This window comes from Silurus meridionalis, chromosome 13 (assembly GCF_014805685.1).
Source record: "Silurus meridionalis isolate SWU-2019-XX chromosome 13, ASM1480568v1, whole genome shotgun sequence".
NCBI lineage: Eukaryota > Metazoa > Chordata > Actinopteri > Siluriformes > Siluridae > Silurus > Silurus meridionalis.
Window position 1 is genome coordinate 17947246 of NC_060896.1, and position 20656 is coordinate 17967901.

The 20656-nt window shown below is 35.8% G+C and overlaps 1 protein-coding gene across 2 annotated transcripts; it reads left to right on the forward strand.

Annotated features, from left to right (window-relative positions):
• The first annotated feature begins 2439 nt into the window (after positions 1-2439).
• On the forward strand, positions 2440-9966 carry LOC124395782 (ATP-sensitive inward rectifier potassium channel 1-like). 2 transcript variants are annotated; one of them, XM_046864615.1, is made up of 4 exons: positions 2440-2492; positions 2667-2723; positions 5712-5796; positions 8123-9966. In XM_046864615.1, exons 2-4 carry the CDS (start codon positions 2667-2669, stop codon positions 9268-9270), a joined length of 1290 nt encoding a protein of 429 aa, XP_046720571.1. In that variant the 5' UTR covers positions 2440-2492; the 3' UTR covers positions 9271-9966. The 2 variants fall into 2 exon arrangements, with proteins under 2 accessions (XP_046720571.1, XP_046720572.1); XM_046864616.1 differs by lacking the exon at positions 2440-2492 and having other exon boundaries at positions 2701-2723; positions 5708-5796.
• The last annotated feature ends 10690 nt before the right edge of the window (positions 9967-20656 follow it).

Here is a 20656-nt window from a genome sequence, read left to right on the forward strand (position 1 = left end):
TTCAAGTGTATCAATGTATCTCTGCGTTAATGTTGTCCTTTCCTTTCACCCATGGTATCAAAATGATCTGCTCTCTATTTTTTAAAGAATGGTGTATGGTATATGGTTGTGAAGTGTACCGTACTGCTTTTAATACACTCTGGGTAAAACTTTATCAGTTCTCCAGACCAGCCACAACCATGCAAATGGGACATAAATGGAAACAAAGAAAGTTTTTCCCTTCTCAAAAGATCATGCCTTGTATTGGACATCTCTCCAAAGATGGGTGTGACTAGGGGACCATTAAATGTCCTAAACACACACCAATCTTACTCAAACCCTCCTTTGAGACAGGACTCAAACCCATTGAGACAGATCTTCTGGCGGTTTACCTTCATGAACTTCGTCTACAACTCTGATCTTCAGTAGAACCTGGCGAAACATACATCTTCCTCCTAACGGACCCATCAAAAATCTTCTTTGTCTACCGCATCAGGACTCTTGTTCAGCAACGAAGCCAATTCAAGTAACCGTTTACCAATTATCTAGATGTGCATTTAAGTCCGAGCCCCTTTATTATGGTGAATTTTGATTCCTTGATCCTTAATCACTTAATCATTAAATTTAATCATTAGGTGGTGGTCAACCAAGGTTTCTCTTTCCTTTCTCTTACTTTCTTCTCGTTCTTCTCGTTCTTCCTCTCTCAGTCTCTCTCTCTCTTCCTCTCTTTCCTTATATGTATGGTTGTGTTTAGTTCTGTGTTACATGTGGTCCCATTCATTAAGCGCCTCATGTTCACAAGTGATTGTCTAAATGCTGCTCACAATTCGAAGTTACTGAATACTGATTCTGCTACATGCTAAATTACAACTAGTATGGCATAAAGTAGGGAGTTGTTTCTTTCTTGGCCGGGAAGATAACCTTTTCTAGAATTCATAAAAGATTATACTGTCTGCTCGGTGGAGAAACAGCTTAAATAATTGTAACATTGATTCTATTACCATTAATTGTAAAATTTAATCCAAATATTTACAATTAATTATAACCCGTTATAATCAATCAAACATGCGGATGATCCGCTGTGGCGACCCCTGATTGGAGAAGCCGAAAGAAAGAAAGATAATCACTCATAGATATTTCCCTTTTTGCAAGCCAAATTCGCTACAACAGTGTTGCTTTCATTACATTTCTTTAAACTCATAAAATAAGAATTAAAGTATTCATTTCATTCAAGAAAGCAAGAAGATTTTCCTAGGCCCTACAAAGTCATTGATTTCTTCTAGAGGTGCAGACTGCACACTGAATAATTAATGTTAAATGTGTTGCTTATTTTAGAGCCTTTAATTTGCAAATTAAAATTGTATTTATTGAAACTGCTTATCACTAAACATTTAAGGTATGTGTTGCTATTAAAAGTACTTAATTATTTTAGAGAAAATAAAAATCCTTCTTCTTCTTCTTGCGGCTGCTCCCATTAGGGGTCGCCACAGCGAATCATCCGTCTCCAAACCCCCCTGTCCTCTACATCTGCCTCTTTCACACCAACTACCTGCATGTCTTCCCTCACCACATAAATGAACCTCCTCCATGATCTTCCTCTTTTCCTCCTTCCTGGTGGCTCCATCCTCAGCATTCTCCTACCGATATACCCCATGTCCCTCCTCTGCACATGTCCAAACCATCTCAACCTCACCTCCCTCACCTTGTCACCAAAACGTCCTACAGGCGCTGTCTCTCTAATAAACTCATTTCTAATCCTGTCTATCCTCATCACTCCCAACGTAAACCTAAACATCTTCAGCTCTGCTACCTCCAGCTCTGCCTCCTGCCTTTTACTCAATGCCACTGTCTCTAAACCATACAACATCGAAGGTCTCACCACAGTCCTACAAACTTTCCCTTTTACACTTGCAGCTACTCTTCTCCACCCACTCCACCTGCCCTGGATTCAGTCCCACCTCCACCTTAAACCAGTCTGTCATTCCTACTGCACACTTCACTGCTGTCACGCTGTCCTCATACATGTCCTGCACCACCCTCACATCCTTCTCTACCACACTTGACTTCCTCATACAATACCTCAACTCCTCTCTCCACCCTGTCGTACGCTTTCTCTAAATCCACAAACACACAATGCAACTCCTTCTGACCTTCTCTATACTTCTCCATCAACATTCTCAAAGCGAATACACGGGGGATCTTTTTATAAACAGTAAATTCCTCCCCCTCACTTTTTTTAGTGGAGAGTGTGTGTTCATGACATGTTGAGGTTTTAATGGAGCAATGTATATAAATTCAGAGTGATGTAAAATTCAAAGAGACAAGATAGTCTATACATGACGTTCACGTATCCATGGCAATCAGTCACTCACTTGTCACGTCATCATCACACGCCCTAGTACTGTAGCTCGAGTCGCATCCGCCGTCCCGCGCGCGATCCAACATCCGGTTGCGATGATCTCAAAGCGGCAAAAACCGCTTCAGTCCTTTTTTTTATAAAAAAGACAAGCAGTGTAAGTTGCATATGGCATCCGAATTGTGTTGCACAATGTTTAGTAACTCTGCCTGTTGCTCTTGTTGAATAATTAGCAAGTTTTAAAGGATTTAAATGATTATAAGGAAAAATAGCTGCTTGGACAAACGTTCACTTTTTTTCTGTGTATTTTTCTTAAACTCTTTTTTTATAGATGGGAAGGAACGTCGCAGAAACACTTTTGGCATTGATATCGGGTCCTGACATGTTTGTCAGTTGAGTTCAATACATATTTTCTTTCAATAGTTTGTTTTGAATTACTTGTTGTATTCCTGAAACATGGACTGTAGAAAAGAACAAAATTAAGTATTATTTGAATGTGCAAGTATCCATTACTGTGCATACACAAAATACAAATTGAAACATGTAAACAATATACGTTTAGTACTATTATAAAAAGGTACACATTACTACCTGAGAGTACCAATGTGTACCTTAATGTACACCTATACATTTTTGGGGTGAAAAAGGTACAAAGATGTCCTTTTAAAGGTACTGTCCCAGTGACAAGCTGTTGAATTTCTTTCTTTCTTTCTGTTTTATAATCATATATAATCATAAAGCATATAAAGCACAAATATTATGATTAAAAATAAAACCTGTGAATTACACAAGGGTTAACACCCTATACACCACTGTGTATAGGGTGTATATATATATATATATATATATATATATATATATATATATATATATATATATATATATATATATATATACACAGTAAGAAAATAAGTATTTGAACACCCTGCTAATTTGCAAGTTCTCCCACTTAGGAATCATGGAGGGGTCTGAAATTGTCATCGTAGGTGCATGTCCACTGTGAGAGACATAATCTAAAAAAAAAAAAACAGAAATCACAATGTATGATTTTTTAAATATTTATTTGTATGATACAGCTGCAAATAAGTAATTGAACACCTGAGAAAGTCAACGTTAATATTTGGTACAGTAGCCTTTGTTTGCAATTACAGAGGTCAAACGTTTACTGTAGTTTTGCACACACTGCAGGAGGGATTTTGGCCCACTCCTCCACACAGATCTTCTCTAGATCAGTCAGGTTTCTGGCATGTTGCTGAGAAACATGGAGTTTGAGCTCCCTCCAAAGATTCTCTATTGGGTTTGGTCTGGAGACTGGCTAGGCCACGCCAGAACCTTGATATGCTTCTTACAGAGCCACTCCTTGGTTATCCTGGCTGTGTGCTTCGGGTCATTGTCATGTTGGAAGACCCAGCCTCGACCCATCTTCAATGCTCTAACTGAGGGAAGGAGGTTGTTCCCCAAAATCTCGCAATACATGGCCCCGGTCATCCTCTCCTTAATACAGTGCAGTCGCCCTGTCCCATGTGCAGAAAAACACCCCCAAAGCATGATGATACCACCCCCATGCTTCACAGTAGGGATGGTGTTCTTGGGATGGTACTCATCATTCTTCGTCCTCCAAACACGTTTAGTGGAATTATGACCCAAAAGTTATATTCTGGTCTCATCTGACCACATGACTTTCTTCCATGACTCCTCTAGATCATCCAAATGGTCATTGGCAAACTTAAAACATGCCTGGACATGTGCTGGTTTAAGCAGGGGAACCTTCCGTGCCATGCATGATTTCAAACTATGACGTCTTAGTGTATTACTAACAGTAACCTTGGAAACGGTGGTCCCAGCTCTTTTCAGGTCATTGACCAGCTCCTCCCGTGTAGTTCTGGGCTGATTTCTCACCTTCCTTAGGATCATTGAGACCCCACGAGGTGAGATCTTGCATGGAGCCCCAGTCCGAGGGAGATTGACAGTCATGTTTAGCTTCTTCCATTTTTTAATGATTGCTCCAACAGTGGACCTTTTTTCACCAAGCTGCTTGGCAATTTCCCTGTAGCCCTTTCCAGCCTTGTAGAGGTGTACAATTTTGTCTCTAGTGTCTTTGGACAGCTCTTTGGTCTTGGCCATGTTAGTAGTTGGATTCTTATTGATTGTATGGGGTGGACAGGTGTCTTTATGCAGCTAACGACCTCAAACAGGTGCATCTAATTTAGGATAATAAATGTAGTGGAGGTGGACATTTTAAAGGCAGACTAACAGGTCTTTGAGGGTCAAATTCTAGCTGATAGACAGGTGTTCAAATACTTATTTGCAGCTGTGTCATACAAATAAATATTTAAAAAATCATATATTGTGATTTCTGGATTTTTTTTTTAGATTATGTCTCTTACAGTGGACATGCACCTACGATGACAATTTCAGACCCCTCCATGATTTCTAAGTGGGAGAACTTGCAAAATAGCAGGGTGTTCAAATACTTATTTTCCTCACTGTATGTATATATATATATATATATATATATATATATATATATATATATATATATATATATTACACGTAACTGCATTACTGTTATAGCAAACAGTTTAAGGCAAGAACATAATGCCAATATGCCAAATGTATGTTTTCTCTTGACCAATCACACTCATATATGCTTTTTACATCACAAACCAGATTCACATTTGCTGCCTTGACAGCTACAGTACAAGGTTCTAAGCAGTCTGCATAAGCACTTTCATACCAATCTTGCTTAATCATGCCAATGTGGGCCTTGTGTTGTGCAAAGGAGCATTGTCATGCCAGACAGTTTGGATTAGGCCCCTTATTTCCAGTGAAGGAAAATTAATCATGCAAAAACATTCTCAACAATTATGACATTCTACACATTTGGACAATAGGGTGGCAAACTTTTGGTCATGTAGTTTATGTTGCAACTGAACAGTGAGCCAATGTACAGGGCAAAAAACTTAAAATGAATTTCTTGGAAAAAGCAGTGTTTTGGAATGCCCTTGTCAAAGCCCTTAAAGTGGGAAAATCTTTATGAAAATTTGTTGTCTGACATCCACCAACATTCTCCAGTTGTTTTGACTGTGTAATGGAAGAAGTGGCTATTTTCTGGAGGCATTGTACCTATATTTTCACTGTGTGTTGTTGTGTCATTGTTTATAATATACCCAAGCCTGCAGTGAGCAGCACTGGATTTTGTGTACAGGTAAACAGTAAACACAGTCAGTATTGCCTTACTAACTGGAAGGTGCCAGAAGCCACACTTGAAAAGGGAGACCAAGAGAGATGATATCGCTATTATTTATTTAAACATTTCAGTTATTCTATTCTTTTTTAAATATTGATTTATTAATAATTGTTTAAATTAAGACAGAGAGAAGAGGAGAGAGAGAGAGAAAGAGAAAGAAGGGGAAGGAGCACTTTCTTATATTTCTTCATAGTTGGAACTGAAATAGCAGGTGAGTCAAGCAGACGATTCATACAGCAGTTAATGAAATTTAATTTTGCATTGCTTTACTGTCTTTAGTGCCTTTTAAACAAAATAATTTGTTATACATGAACACATTTACCATATTTCTCTATTTTTATTCTGTACCAATTTTTGTGCTAGTGACAAGTACAGTGATTTATTAATTGTTCAACTGAGTGACCTTTTCAAGTACTAAAAAAGTTTCTTTTTGTTGTTTATATAGATGGTAGCTTACCTCATTTGTGATTTTAAAGTTAAAAACTATTAAATGTTCACTCTAGAAAGAGACTAAAGGTATGAAAGAGACTATCAAAGTTTTAAGAATGATAGCAAAGTATGTCTAACCAAAAATGAGAGTATCTGTTGTCATGTAAATAAACTGAGGTCCTTAAATAATGATAATAATAATATTAATAATGATAATTACTTTGAATTTATACCTGCGTATCATGTCGCTTCATCCTTTCAGAATTGTTCATTATGTTTAATAAAATTAAAACAGATATATGAAGTAAAATCTATTTGACAATTCTATTCAGAAAAGAGGCTCAATCCATTATGTATATTTGTTACACTACACATCTGATTATATAAATGCTAATGTTATATGAGTATGGAAACCTGGAATGTCAGATGATAGTGTAGCTATATTCTGGCAAACAACCAAATAAGACCAATAAATCCAGGTTTTTCTTTTTGTCTCATTTGAATAAATGATGTAAAATTACTTTTATTTGCTTTAGAATCTTGCCTTCTGATAAAAAAAAACAAAAAAAAAACAGCCTGATCAGAAACCACTTATCTTATTCTGTGATACACTTTCATTATTACATTGATAAGACAAATAAGTGCTTATACACTGAACACAGCAGAAACAATAAGAATGATCTCATTCAAAATTATAGAAAATTTTGCTAAACAGAACTCACTGACCACATTATTATGAGAAACATATTATGTTATTAAGAGAAAACATATTATTTATATTGCGTTACAAAATGTCACAATTACAGACAATATTGTGTACAAGATAAATATTATAAAAGTAACTTAACTGACATTGTTTTTATAGTACAGCTTGTTTACTGGTTAGGATCAACCTTAGCTTGAACATGTCACTTAGCAGTGTTAACATTATTGTAATTAGTATACAGACATTACAAAGAATTTTTAATTCACAGGATTTATACAGACCCAACAATAAGTCAGAGCTCAGTCTTTGCTTTACTTTTAGATGATTTTTATTTAGATTTTATTTAGATGTAATTTTATTTTAGATCCTGGTGGAGCTAAGCTGCAGAAATTGTTCTGCAGGGTTTACAGGACCCGAGGTGTCACTGTATAACCATCACTCATACATCATGCTAGCAGCAATTTATTTCTTTAGTATTTTTTTCCATATACTAATAGGATGTCATTTATTTCTTATAATACCTTATTAAAACTTAACTATTTATTATTATAATGTGGTAGGTTTACATAATGTAATATATTTCTTGTTATGTGATATGTTCAAGCAATGACAGTTTTACATAATTACTTATGTTTCTTGTTATAAAGAGATACTGATCATATATTCTTATATAATTATTATAATTTGTGGCAGCACAGGGTATCCATTCAAATAAATATATATATATATATATATATATATATATATATATATATATATATATATATATATATATATATATATATATATAATAAAATATATAAGCTAATAATGCATTATTATGTCTCAATGAAGTCAAATTGGATTTTTTTTACTTTAAATTGAAAGTGTTTTTTTAGAACTTGTTATTTGTCATTTTAAGAAAATATTATTTATTATTACTAATTATTTATATATTATTTATTATTATTAATGGCTTTCCTAGGCTGCCAGACATCTTATTACCCTCAAATACTGTAGAATTTAGTTTTCTGTGTACTTAAAATATTCATTTCAGAATACATTTTGTAATGTATTTGTAATAAAAGATGCAAAACAAGCAGATCAAAATTTTGAACGGCAAATGACCAATATTAAAATAATTTCCTTTTAACTTCTTATGCAGCCTATACTCTGAATATGATCATTGACTATGGTGTGGAATATATTTAACACTGTTATTATATAAGTCTACATTGTTCAGAACCTCAAATGTTTATTTATCTTTAAAATTAAAGTAAGCTTACTTGCTGTAGTCTTCCTAGATATCAGGAATTTGATTAAATACTGGTGGTAATTGTGTTCTATTGAAGGCAAAAAAGCAACTTTTCACATGTGAACACTTCTAAAAGCAATTAAAAAATGTTTTTTTTTTTTTACCCAGACTGCAGTATTTGTACGTGGGAAATGACACGCTCATTGCAGCAGCTGCTCCAAGACTACTTTGCAAAGAAGCGCATCTACAAAAAACGTTTAGTAACCAAAGATGGACACTGCAACATTGAGTATGGTAACGTGAGGTACAGCAATCGCTTTGCGTACATGCAGGACTTTTGGACCACCTTTGTGGAGATGCGTTGGCGGTTCATTATTTTATATTTTGTGGCCTCCTTCACTCTCAGCTGGTTCCTTTTTGGACTTATTTGGTACTGGATTGCTCATAATAATGGTGACCTTTGGTGGCAAAATCCACCTTCAGACCACAAACCATGTATATATAATGTATTTGGCCTCACAACTGCCTTTCTTTACTCGCTTGAAACACAGATGACTATCGGTTACGGGCTGCGAGTACTTAGTCCATACTGCCCTGGTGCTGTCACCTTAATAATTATCCAGTCCATCATTGGTTTATTTATTAACATCTTCTGGTGTGGACTGGTTATGGCCAAAATCACCCTACCAAAGAGAAGATCCAAGACCATTACTTTCAGCAAAATGGCAGTTATTTCCCCCAAAAATGCTGCCCTCTGTTTGCAGATAAGAGTGGCCAATTTGCGCAAAACATTAATGATTGGATCCCAGCTGTATGGCAAACTGCTTAGAACGACTGTCACTCCAGAAGGCGAGACCATCATTTTGGACCAGGTCAATGTTGATTTTATGGTTGATGCTGGAAAAGACAATCTCTTCTTTGTTTGTCCTTTGACATTGTATCATGTAATTGACAAGACAAGTCCATTTTTTAAATTTGCTGTGGACACACTTCTTCAGCAGGAGTTTGAGCTGGTAGTATTTTTGGATGGTATAGATGAATCCACCAGTTCTTCCTGCCAGGTCAGAACTTCCTACATCCCTCAGGAAATTAAATGGGGTAACAAGTTCCTCCCCATCATCTCCCGGAGCAAAGAAGGGAAATATCATGTGGACTTCTCCAATTTTGACAAACTGGAGCCAATACCAACCGCACACTGTGCTCATTGTTTCTACAATGGCCCAAACCATCATCATCATAGCTCCAAAATTGGCATTGACAACCAGGGGTTTGAGGTGATTGAAGTTGATGATCAAATCAGAGATACAGAGATGTAAGCCCTCTGCATTCACCACAGTGTATTTGCTTTTTTTAATCAGACCACAAGCTTTGTAGTCTGGATCAGTGCTCTACATCACAAATTATATGTCAATTGAAAATGGAAACTTAAGGCACATATAGGCAATTTTTAAGCTTTAGAGGTATTGACTGAAAATATGCTCTAGGTTTCTATTTTCAACTTATTCAAATATTTATTGTTATAAAAATACAAATACATGGCTTGGGATCTGTCGGAGTTACGTATCTCTTTGTAACAGGTGTGTTTTTAATAATTTTTTTTTTCTTTTAGTGCTAAGAAATGCACATCTGTTTGGATAACTGTCTGTATGGAGTCTCAGATATTCTCCCTGTGTTTATATTTGTTTCGTCTGTATTCTTATTTCATTCAGGTTTTATCCCGGGTGTAGATATTTGTTCCCACATATTTATTTGCTATTTTTGTTGTATTGATTGTTTGTATTGTGCTTCTGTCAAGTCTAAGAAATTATTTATTTATCTATTATTTGTATATATTAAAGAAATATGGTCAATGTCTTAAAACATAATTTCCATGTTGTAGTTGTTTTTTTGGCTTGTTTGATCTGTTAATGTGATTTCAAATAAATTGTGTATATATATGTATATATGTATACAAAGAATGTAAAGGTTACCTGTTAAACCTGCAATATTCTTATATTCTCAAAAAATTATAATTAAATAAATGTGTTTACCTAACAAAAATTGACAAGCTTGTAATGAGTACATTATATTGCCTATTTCTTTCATTTCAAAGTGTAATTTTTGTAAAATAAACTGTTTAAAATAGGGTTAAAAATGTAAACTCTGGTGGTAGAAAAGATAGAAGCAGACATGGCCTAGTAAGTTCTGAGACCATATTGAAGCAGAAAGAAGTACAAATGCTGGCATTCAGCATTATTTAACATAGAGTAACATGAAATTTGTGCAAGTTGTCATGAAATAGAAAAAAAAAAAAAAACTCAGTTCAAAACAAATATTTCCTTAACCATTAATGTGTACCCTCTTGAGCCACTTTAATATATATCTCCTGCTTATTTAAACACCTTGCAGACACTTATAAGTTTATGTAGAACCATGTCAAAGCCTGAATGAGTCACACCATAAAGCTTGGGTTTTAGTAACAAAGTCATGTGTCATGCAGATGGCAGGTTGCTCATGTATCACAGGTCCAGCATGCTCATGTAGTCACGCAGCTGCAATACTGTGGACGGTCAGTAAATTAGTATAAAAAATGATAATGGGAACCTACTTTAAATAATAAAAAAGTGTGTTTAAGCACTATGTACTAACATTTAAATTAATCAATTGATACAATGAATTGTGCGTTGTGTAAAACATTTTTATACTGTACTTAAATTTACCTGCATGTAATTACATCTAAAATTACACTGCAAACCCACACCCCTTAAACCTACCCATACCATGAAACCTGTGCCAGCCCTTACCCTCAACACAATTAGTATCGTTGTATTTAGCTAAATAACAATAATATTTTTTATATATAAAATATTAATGTATATTTCTATTTTTAACTGATTAAATCATTTATAATAATAAAAATAAAAATTCTGAAACTCTACCAATACACTGCTTGCTAGTTGAAATATTCTACTGTGTATATTTATTTATCTTATTACCATTTTCAACCACACTAAATAGATAGATAGATAGATAGATAGATAGATAGATAGATAGATAGATAGATAGATAGATAGATAGATGATAGATAGAACTTTATTGTCATTGCATAGTAGAGGTACACAGCAACGAAATGCAGTTAAGCATCTATCAGAAGTGCAAAAAATAGCAATTGTGCAAATTGACAAGTGCAGATAAATATGTAAGGTTCTGTATATGTATATATATGTAATAGTGAATCAATATAAAGATATAGCAGTGTCTACAGCAGTGAAGAGAGGTGTAGACATTGTTGAAAAGTATAAGTAAATTATAAAAATAAAAACTGTTCCTGAACCTGCTGGTTCTAGTGCCTATGTAACTGCATCTCATTCAAAAACATTCTAGCTACCTAAAAACAACAGTTTTTAACAGTTAATTCACTCACTCAAAATTAATTTGGTTTGCTATATAACTAGTTCAAATATTTTAGGGGCTGCATTTTATGACATCTTGACATATATATCAGACTGACACACAGACGCCTATTAGAGGCTCATACAGACAAAATCATACTTTAAACACAATCGTACACTATCATATTCTCTTACAAATCCATTGTATTTTTCTTACACATCTCTTACACATACTTTCACATGCATCATCTAAATACCTATGTACACTGTTAATCCTTTAACCAGTACTTTTTTATATATTTATACTTTGATTATACAGTACTGTGCGAGGAGAACTGTAAAAACTATAACTGGGAGTAAATATAAACAGACACAATGCAGTGCAAAAAACAGCAGCAGTCAATAGGTGCAAAAGACATGTAAACAGTGTAATACAATCAAAGTATTCACCAAATCACCAAAAACATGAAACATTTGATAGTGTGCATGAAACTGTGGATGCATGTGCATGAAGAAAAGAAAAAAAAATTATATATATATATATATATATATATATATATATATATATATATATATATATATATATATATATATATATATATACCACACTGGACTCTCACACGAACATGGACATTTACACATCATCTGTTTTAACACATGCATTGACAATGTCACTACTGTCAAACACATGAAATGCTTTCCTAATCAGAAGCTGTGGATGAACTCTGAAGTCCGTCTCCTGTTGAAAGCAAGAGATGCTGCTTTTAAATCTGGCAGAGGACTACAACAGAGCCAGGACCTGAAAAGAGGCATCAGGAAAGCAAAACTCACATTCAAACTTCACATAGAAGAGCACTTCCACAACTCTGACCCCAGACGCATGTGGAAAGGCATCCAGACCATCAAAGACTACAAACACAGAGCAGTGCCTTCCAACCGGACAAGCTCAATCACTTTTTTGCTCATTTTGACCAAAGCACAGGACATTTCACAACAACCACGGACTCTTCTACTGCTTACAGCCCACTTTTACTCTCAACAACAGACGTCTATTCAGTGTTTAGCAGATTGGATGCACGAAAGGCAGCCGGCCCGGATGGCATACCAGGATGTGCTCTCAGAGCATGCGCTGGACAACTGGCATAGGTTTTTACTGACATTTTTAACCTGTCATTGGCCCAAGCCACGGTACCTACATGCCTGAAGACCACTACTATCATACCAGTGCCTAAGCACTCAGCTGCTGAATGCCTGAATGACTTTCGCCCAGTTGCACTCACCCCTATCGCTATGAAGTGCTTTAAGAAACTGATCCTGAATCACCTCACTGCGGGCCTACCACCTACACTGGACCCACACCAGTTTGCCTATCGCCCGAACAGGTCAACATAAGATGCAGTTTCCACAGCTCTTCATTCAGCCCTCACCCACCTGGATAAAAGCAACAAGTATCTTCATCAAGTATGCAGATGACATCACCGTGGTCGGCCAGATTGACAACAATGACAAATCGGCCTACAGGGGAGAGATCCATAATCTAGCAGCGTGGTGTGCCACCAACAACCTGACTCTCAACGCCACGAAGACCAAAGAGCTCATTGTGGACTTTCGGAAATCTAACAGCAGGAGATATCTACCTGTAAACATCAATGGAACTGAGGTAGAACAAGTCTCCCGCTTTAAGTTCCTGGGAGTTCACATCTCTGAGGATCTGACATGGCAGCAGAATACTTCAGCCCTGGTTAAAAAAGCACAACAGCGCCTGTACTTCTTGAGAAGTCTCATCTGTCCCCGGGGATTTTAACAAGCTTCTACCGCTGCATCATTGAGGGCATCCTGACCAACATCACTGTATGGTATGGAGGCTCTACTGTGAGTGAACGAAAAGCCCTGCAAAGGGTGGTCAAAACCGCCCAACGCATCACTGGCACCCAACTACCTACCATTGAACGCCTTCACCACAGCAGATGTCTGCGCAGAGCTCAGAACATTATCAAGGACTCTTCACATCCCAGTCATAAACTGTTTAACCTCCTTCCATTACGAAGGAGATACAGGAACTTGCGCACCAGAACCAGCAGGTTCAGGGACAGCTTTTTTCCATCCACCATCACACTAATGAACTCTACACTACACCGCTAATCACTACAAAACAAAACACAAAACAAAACACTGTATATAACCTCTGTACTATACATGTACATATTACATACTTTTCTATTACATCTGCACTATTTTTTATCTATGTATCTTTATATCATTACTGTACATTCTGCCCAACATTTCATTCGTGTATATAACCTGTGTGTATATATATTTACATATATTTTCTTAAGGCTATGGCATTGAAGAGTAATTAGAAGTTAGCAAGTCGAAAAAAGTTTAAAGAACCATTCCTGTACTTCTTAATGATGTCCACACATCTCTGCACTGTTACTGCCTTATATTTATTCACTGTACATATGCTTACATATTTATATATATAGTAGACTGGTTATTTAGCTGCTAATTCTTAAATGCCATAATCTTATAACCTTCACTTCTGCACATTACTCTTTAATGCCATAGCCTCAGAACCATTCCTGTACTCTAAATTGATGTCCACACATCTCTGCACTGCTACTGCCTTTATATTTATTCACTTTACATATTTTTACATATTTGTCACTTTATCACTTGCTGTAAATATGCCATATATTTATCTGCACTTTTGCACAACTGCTACATTTTGCACTTCTGGTAGATGCCAAACTGCCTTTCGTTGATGTGTACCTGTACAATGTAATGACAATTATGTTCTATCTATCTATCTATCTATCTATCTATCTATCTATCTATCTATCTATCTATCTATCTATCTATCTATCTATCTATCTATCTATCTATCTATCTATCTATCTATCTATCTATCTATCTATCTATATACAGTACAGACCAAAAGTTTGGACACACCTGCTCATTCAAAGAGTTTTCTTTATTTTCATGACTATGAAAATTATAGATTCACACTGAAGGCATCAAAACTATGAATTAACACATGTGGAATTATATACATAACAAAAAAGTGAACTGAAATTATTTCATACTGTAGGTTCTTCAAAGTAGGCATCAAGAGAATGCCAGGAGTGTGCAAAGCAGTAATCTAAGCAAAAGTTGGCTACTTTGAAGAACCTACAATATGACATATTTTCAGTTGTTTCACACTTTTTTGTTATGTATATAATTCCACGTGTTAATTCATAGTTTTGATGCCTTCAGTGTGACTCTACAATTTTCATAGTCATAAGAATTAAGAGAACTCTTTGAATGAGAAGGTGTGTCCAAACTTTTGGTCTGTACTGTATATATATATACTGTACAAAATGTGAATAAAAAAGAGAATGCAATGATGTGGAAAATTTCATTATTTTATTCAGAATACAACATAGATGACATATCAAACGTTTAAACTGAGAAAATTTATAATTTTAAGGAAAAATAAGTTAATTGAAAATTTAATGGCATCAACCCATCTCAAAAAAGTTGGCCATGTTTACCACTGTGTGGCATCCCCTCTTCTTTTTATAACAGTCTGCAAATGTCTGGGGACTGAGGAGACAAGTTACTCAAATTTAGGAATAGGAATGTTGTCCCATTCTTGTCTAATACAGGCTTCTAGTTGCTCAACTGTCTTAGGCCTTCTTTGTCGCATCTTCCTCTTTATGATGCGCCAAATGTTTTCTATGGGTGAAAGTTCTGGACTGCAGGCTGGCATTTCAGTACCCGGATCCTTCTTCTACGCAGCCATGATGTTGTAATTGATGGAGTATGTGGTCTGGCATTGTCATGTTGGAAAATGCTAAGTCTTCCCTGAAAGAGACGACGTCTGGATGGGAGCATATGTTGTTCTAGAACTTGGATATACCTTTCAGCATTGATGGTGCCTTTCCAGATGTGTAAGCTGCCCATGCCACACACACTCATGCAACCCCATGCCTTTAGAGATACAGGCTTCTGAACTTAGCGCTGATAATAACTTGGGTTGTCCTTGTCCTCTTTAGTCCGGATGACATGGCATCCCAGTTTTCCAAAAATAACTTTAAATTTTGATTCGCCTGACCACAGAACAGTTTTCCACTTTGCCACAGTTCATTTTAAATGAGCCTTGGCCCAGAGAAAACGCCTGCGCTTCTGGATCATGTTTAGATATGGCTTCATTTTTGAGCTATAGAGTTTTAACCGGCAACAGCGAATAGCACGGTGGATTTTGTTCACCGACAATGTTTTCTGGAAGTATTCCTGTTGTGATTCCCATTACATTAGCATTCCTGTATGTGATGCAGTGCCGTCTAAGGGCCCGAAGATTCTGTTTCTTATATGTACATTTTACTTTTCCGGCCTCTTATTTGCTACCTGTCCCAACTTTTTTGGAATGTGTAGTTCTCATGAAATCCAAAATGAGCCAATATTTGGCATGACATTTTAAAATGTCTCACTTTCAACATTTGATATGTTATCTATTTTCTATTGTGAATAAAATATAAGTTTATAAGATTCGTAAATTATTGCATTCCTTTTTTATTCACAATTTGTACGGTGTCTTAACTTTTTGTGTTACAACATAAGCTATCTACCTGGTTTTGCATGCTTTTTTTAACGATTGGCCACAACTTAATCCTGGATTCTTTGTCAACCTTACAGAAGTCCTTAACATCAGTCAGAATTCATAACACCAGACCAAACAGCAGCTTGGGCAATGTGTAATGACATTATTATCATTTCGGTAGACTTCCCCTACTCAGGAAGTGCAAAAAATACTTGCAAAAAATTGTAATCAATAAAAAAATACATAATTTGGGAGCTCAAAAACTACAGCCATTCTACATCTCATTCTCTTTCTCATACATATACACATACTTAAATTAATTCCAATCCACTCAATTTTTGTTGTATAGCACTTTAAAGAATAAATACAGTCACAAAGAAGCTTTACAGAAAGTAATCAATTAGGAATATAAATGTAAATTTATAATTAAACTCAATGACAATGACAATCATTTAAAATCTCTCTCATGTACACTCAAACTCTCACAGAATATGAAAAGCCTCAGGTATGTTTGTGTCAATGAGGTGTTAAAGTGTGTATGAGAGCATGATGAGATAATTCCTTTAGATTAGGTATTAATAGTAACCATCCACCAAAGTAGGATCTTAAAGAAATGTTTTCCTGCCTCGAAACCATAAAGCAAAACACTCAAAATCTGTATCTAGAAAGCTTTCTTAATCTCTTCAAGTCTTTTTGCCTCTCGGAAATACACAAACACAAAACTACACAAACATGCTGGCATGTTTTGGCTGCAAACAGCAGATTATATCATGAAAATGTCTGTGTTGTTCTATAATGTTTATTAAAACACTGTGGAAATTTCGACCAGAGTACACAAGTTAATTTTTCCACAGCTATTTTAGGAATCTTTACTTTATAATCCAAAAATGAAGGACAAAAATCCAAGACACGGAGTATTTATTTTCTTCCTACGTTGATTGTACAATTTGTCAAGATTCTTTCTCAATGCTTCTAGAACATAAAACCTTTTAGGCACATTAAGCAAAATATAATTATGCTTAAATATTTTGCACCAAACATTAGTGGTGTAAACCTCAGGCTTGCACAACACAGTACACAATACAGATACAATCTCCATTCCTAGTGTAGAAATGACCATATTTTACAGTGATATGATGAGCCTGATTTAGCCTTAAATGGACATGTGACCAGCTTTATTCAGAATGTGATGATAATGTAGAGATTTAGTATTAAGCCTATTGTTAACATTGTAGTTTAAAGAATGCATTGCCTGTAATTTTAAATATAATTCATTATACTTACATTCAACAACAATAAATTAATATAAGTTCATTATATTGTATAATTGATTTATGAGTGTTCTCTAAATTAATTTCAATTGACACATCTATCCTAACTATCCGATCTTCAGGATACGCATTGTAAATATCAATAATTTGGAGCATAGAACTCCCTAGACATTTTCAAAAACATACTGTCTTTATGCAAGTATATTTTTTATAAAGTTTTTTTGTGCTTCAAAAAATCTATTAATAGAAATCAAAGTGATGTAATGTAATTTAATTGATTCATTTATAATTATTGTAATAGCTTAACGTTTCAGACATTTTTGTCAGCATTCTTGTTTCATTGTTCCATTCATGGGGCAGTTGCTGTTACAAAAGGTTGTGTTCACCTTTCATCCTCAGCTGTTCAAATTTACTGTAAACAGATATTATTCAGGGAAAGGCAGATTTGGTCTCATTTCAGAGAACTAGTGATTCCATTTCTTTGTTTGTCTTTGCTGTTTGTTTATTCTCCCCACTCCCTGCTGTTTTTTCCATCTATGCAATTTGTATTGTGGTTTTCCCAACTTGACAAAAATACATTTGTTTATTGATGAGTCAAAAAGATCAATTTACTTAAATAAAATCTGGTTGATTTGTTTTGAATTTGTTATTTCACCTTTTATTAGCTTGCTCCACTAGCCTGTTTGTTTGCAGATATTACCCAAAAAAACAGGTTTTACGGTCACCCCTAATTAACTGATTGGGCCACCAGTAATACTGCCTTATTAAATGTTATGTGCTCCAGGTACCTGGGTGCTCTGTGGGCTCTGCAATGTGGGCGCATGTAAGACTGGTGCAGGGGTTCACAAGTACAAAGAGCTTGCATGCTGTGCAAGAAGAATCTACTCATGAGGTGTTTGGGAAATAGCCTAATACAGTTCCCATTCTATCACTCGTGCAAGATGGATGCAGAATTGACTCATTGGAGCTTTCCATGGTGCAAGTGGCATGCAGATGGGAGAGAGCATCTGCTCAATTTTAATTTATTAGTTTTAATTTGTATATCGCTTTTAATAATGTAAAAGAATGTTTAAGTTTAGTGTCTATATGTTTGTTCCTTATAAGTTTATCCCTAATGAGCAAACTAGTGGCAACTGTGGCAATTAAAAACTCCCTGAGATGGCATGAGAAAGAAACCTTGAGATGAACCAGACTCATAGGAGAAACCCATCCGCATCAGGATAGCACCAAATGTCCATTGATTACAGTTCCATCCTTGTTGAGGTGTACTGTTCAGTGATAAGTGCTTAGATGCAGAACTAAGCCATTGTAGAATAGTGTTCATAATAATTAAAGTCCAAATCCATCCTTATAGATCTTTAAGCTGTTCATGTTGATCCATCACCAGCTGCACAGAGTGGCCTCTAATTGAAGAGAACGCCATTTAGAAGTAGAGGTGAATTGGACAGATCCAAAGAGAAGAAAGGGACAGCAATACTAGTCACTACTACCTAAGGAGCATGATTAACTTGACAGGGAGAGAGAAATAAAGATATGAGTATTTAGTATTTAAGTAGATATATAGATAAATAGATTTAAGTATTTAAGTAGATATGAGATGATTAAATAAGATTGTCTTAATTGCTTGCCGGTGGACAAATGAATCTTGTGGACCGTAAAAATAGGGAATGGGTGTTTGTCGCCCTCAAGCCAATGCGGACAATTTTTTTTAAGCTTGGAAAATTTAGCAAGAGATAAAGGCCAATACCAGTATGAGCCACTCCCATCTGTGACAGCAGTACTTCAACTCCAGCCTTAGCTTGTGGGATTTTCCATGAAGGTTTTCAGATACAGCTGAGCTGTAAACTCTGGATCAAGCGTTGATAGAAAAATGCAGACCTCAGGAACTACAGGTCCTTATAGGTTTTGTGTTGTGGGACAGTCTAACACAATGGCCACTTTGGTTTGGTCCATGTTAACCCCTTTGGTTGTGATCACATAACCGAAGAAATAAATCTGTTGTTGGATACATTCACACTTCTTTGGGGAGGCATTTCAAAACATAATTAATGTGATCAAAAAGAGAAGAGGAATAGAGGAACAGTGTACACAGTGAAAAAAAATTTCCCTGGGCATATCAATTATTACATATGGGAAGACTGAGAAGAGTCCTAGAGGGTCCACATGGCATAAAATATTCATTGTGGGCCAATTTGGTACTTCATAGAACACTGGATTAGGCCGCATCAATTTGTGGTCAGAGTGCCCCCACCAAACACAAATCTAGCTGATGTTGGGAAGTTGTACTGCTTTGTTGTCATCACTCCTTGTAACGTCAATGTTAAAAGGGAGAACTCGAAAGCTAGGGGGCATGGCTTAAGGAAGCAGCTTGATGACACAGTCATACCAGCAATTATGAGGGAGTCCACTTGACTTGGCTTTACTAAATATCTCCTTGATGTCTAATTACTTTGTAAGCACAGGCCAAAAAGCCAGCTCATCCAGCCCATTGACAGAGTTTGATGCAAAAGGGTAGGACTTGGTATGCTTAGTGGAAGCTGTGATAAAGAAAATTATACTCTCATAATGCGTGGCCACAACTTAAAGTCAGAGTGGTTATCTATGCTGCCCCTCTGTCAATCAATTCTCTGAGGGGCTGACACCCGACATATCAACAGGGATGTTGAGGTGGGCTATGGTTACAGGCTAAGATTGCAACCAGAAAACCTCTAACATAGCAAGTCATACAATGCTCCAACAAAAAGGAATAGATACACTCATCATGGTGGAGACCACATACACATTCATCAGTTTCTTGCATAACTGCATCATAACTATGCGTTTTTGAATTTTATGTCTTGTCTTTTTTGTCTTTTTAATATACGTTAAGGACATGTAAAGCTTCAGCTGCATGAAGAATTCAGAGTAAGAAGTTCAATAAATGGTGTAACAGTGTTTCCTGTACTATAGAATCTTGAGAAGAAAAGAACATGATTAGTTTGTCACATCCAGAGAGGAAAGAAAATCTATTGTTCCAACCCGAGTCATAAGCTGGACAGGATAGTGCCAATATGTACATTTTCTGACGAGTGTGAATGATGAGCAGAGTCGGAGAAAATAAATGGTATGGTGTGAAGTTATTTATTAAATAAACTATACATCCCTGTCACCCAGAGCACAGGTGTCCATGTCCCAACAAAAAGCTGTGAAGGTATCATGTGTTGGTAGGGGGGATATTTGTTTTTGGTGAAACATGGTGAAGTTTCAGAGCTGTTTGTTTTATAAGATTTGGCCTGGCAGGGCGTTATGAGATCATATTTTAACTACATATTAAATATAGTTCTCTACAGAAAGAAGCATCAACTAAACACAATGGTACAAAGTAGAAACACCCCTACATATATTTAATATAAATGAACAATTACATTTCTTGAAAAAATATTTTTTTTTTATTGCTCCCACTTTGATGGGTGTCTGCAGACATGTTCCATTCCTT

Bases quoted from the DNA above. Each gene is read 5' to 3' on its own strand.
- LOC124395782 (XM_046864615.1), top strand. From the start codon at position 2,667: ATGGGAAGGAACGTCGCAGAAACACTTTTGGCATTGATATCGGGTCCT. The intron at 2,724-5,711 runs GTCAGTTGAGTT...AAATTAAGACAG, and splicing joins TATCGGGTCCTGACATGTTT to AGAGAAGAGGAGAGAGAGAG. The intron at 5,797-8,122 runs GTGAGTCAAGCA...TTTTTTACCCAG, and splicing joins AGTTGGAACTGAAATAGCAG to ACTGCAGTATTTGTACGTGG.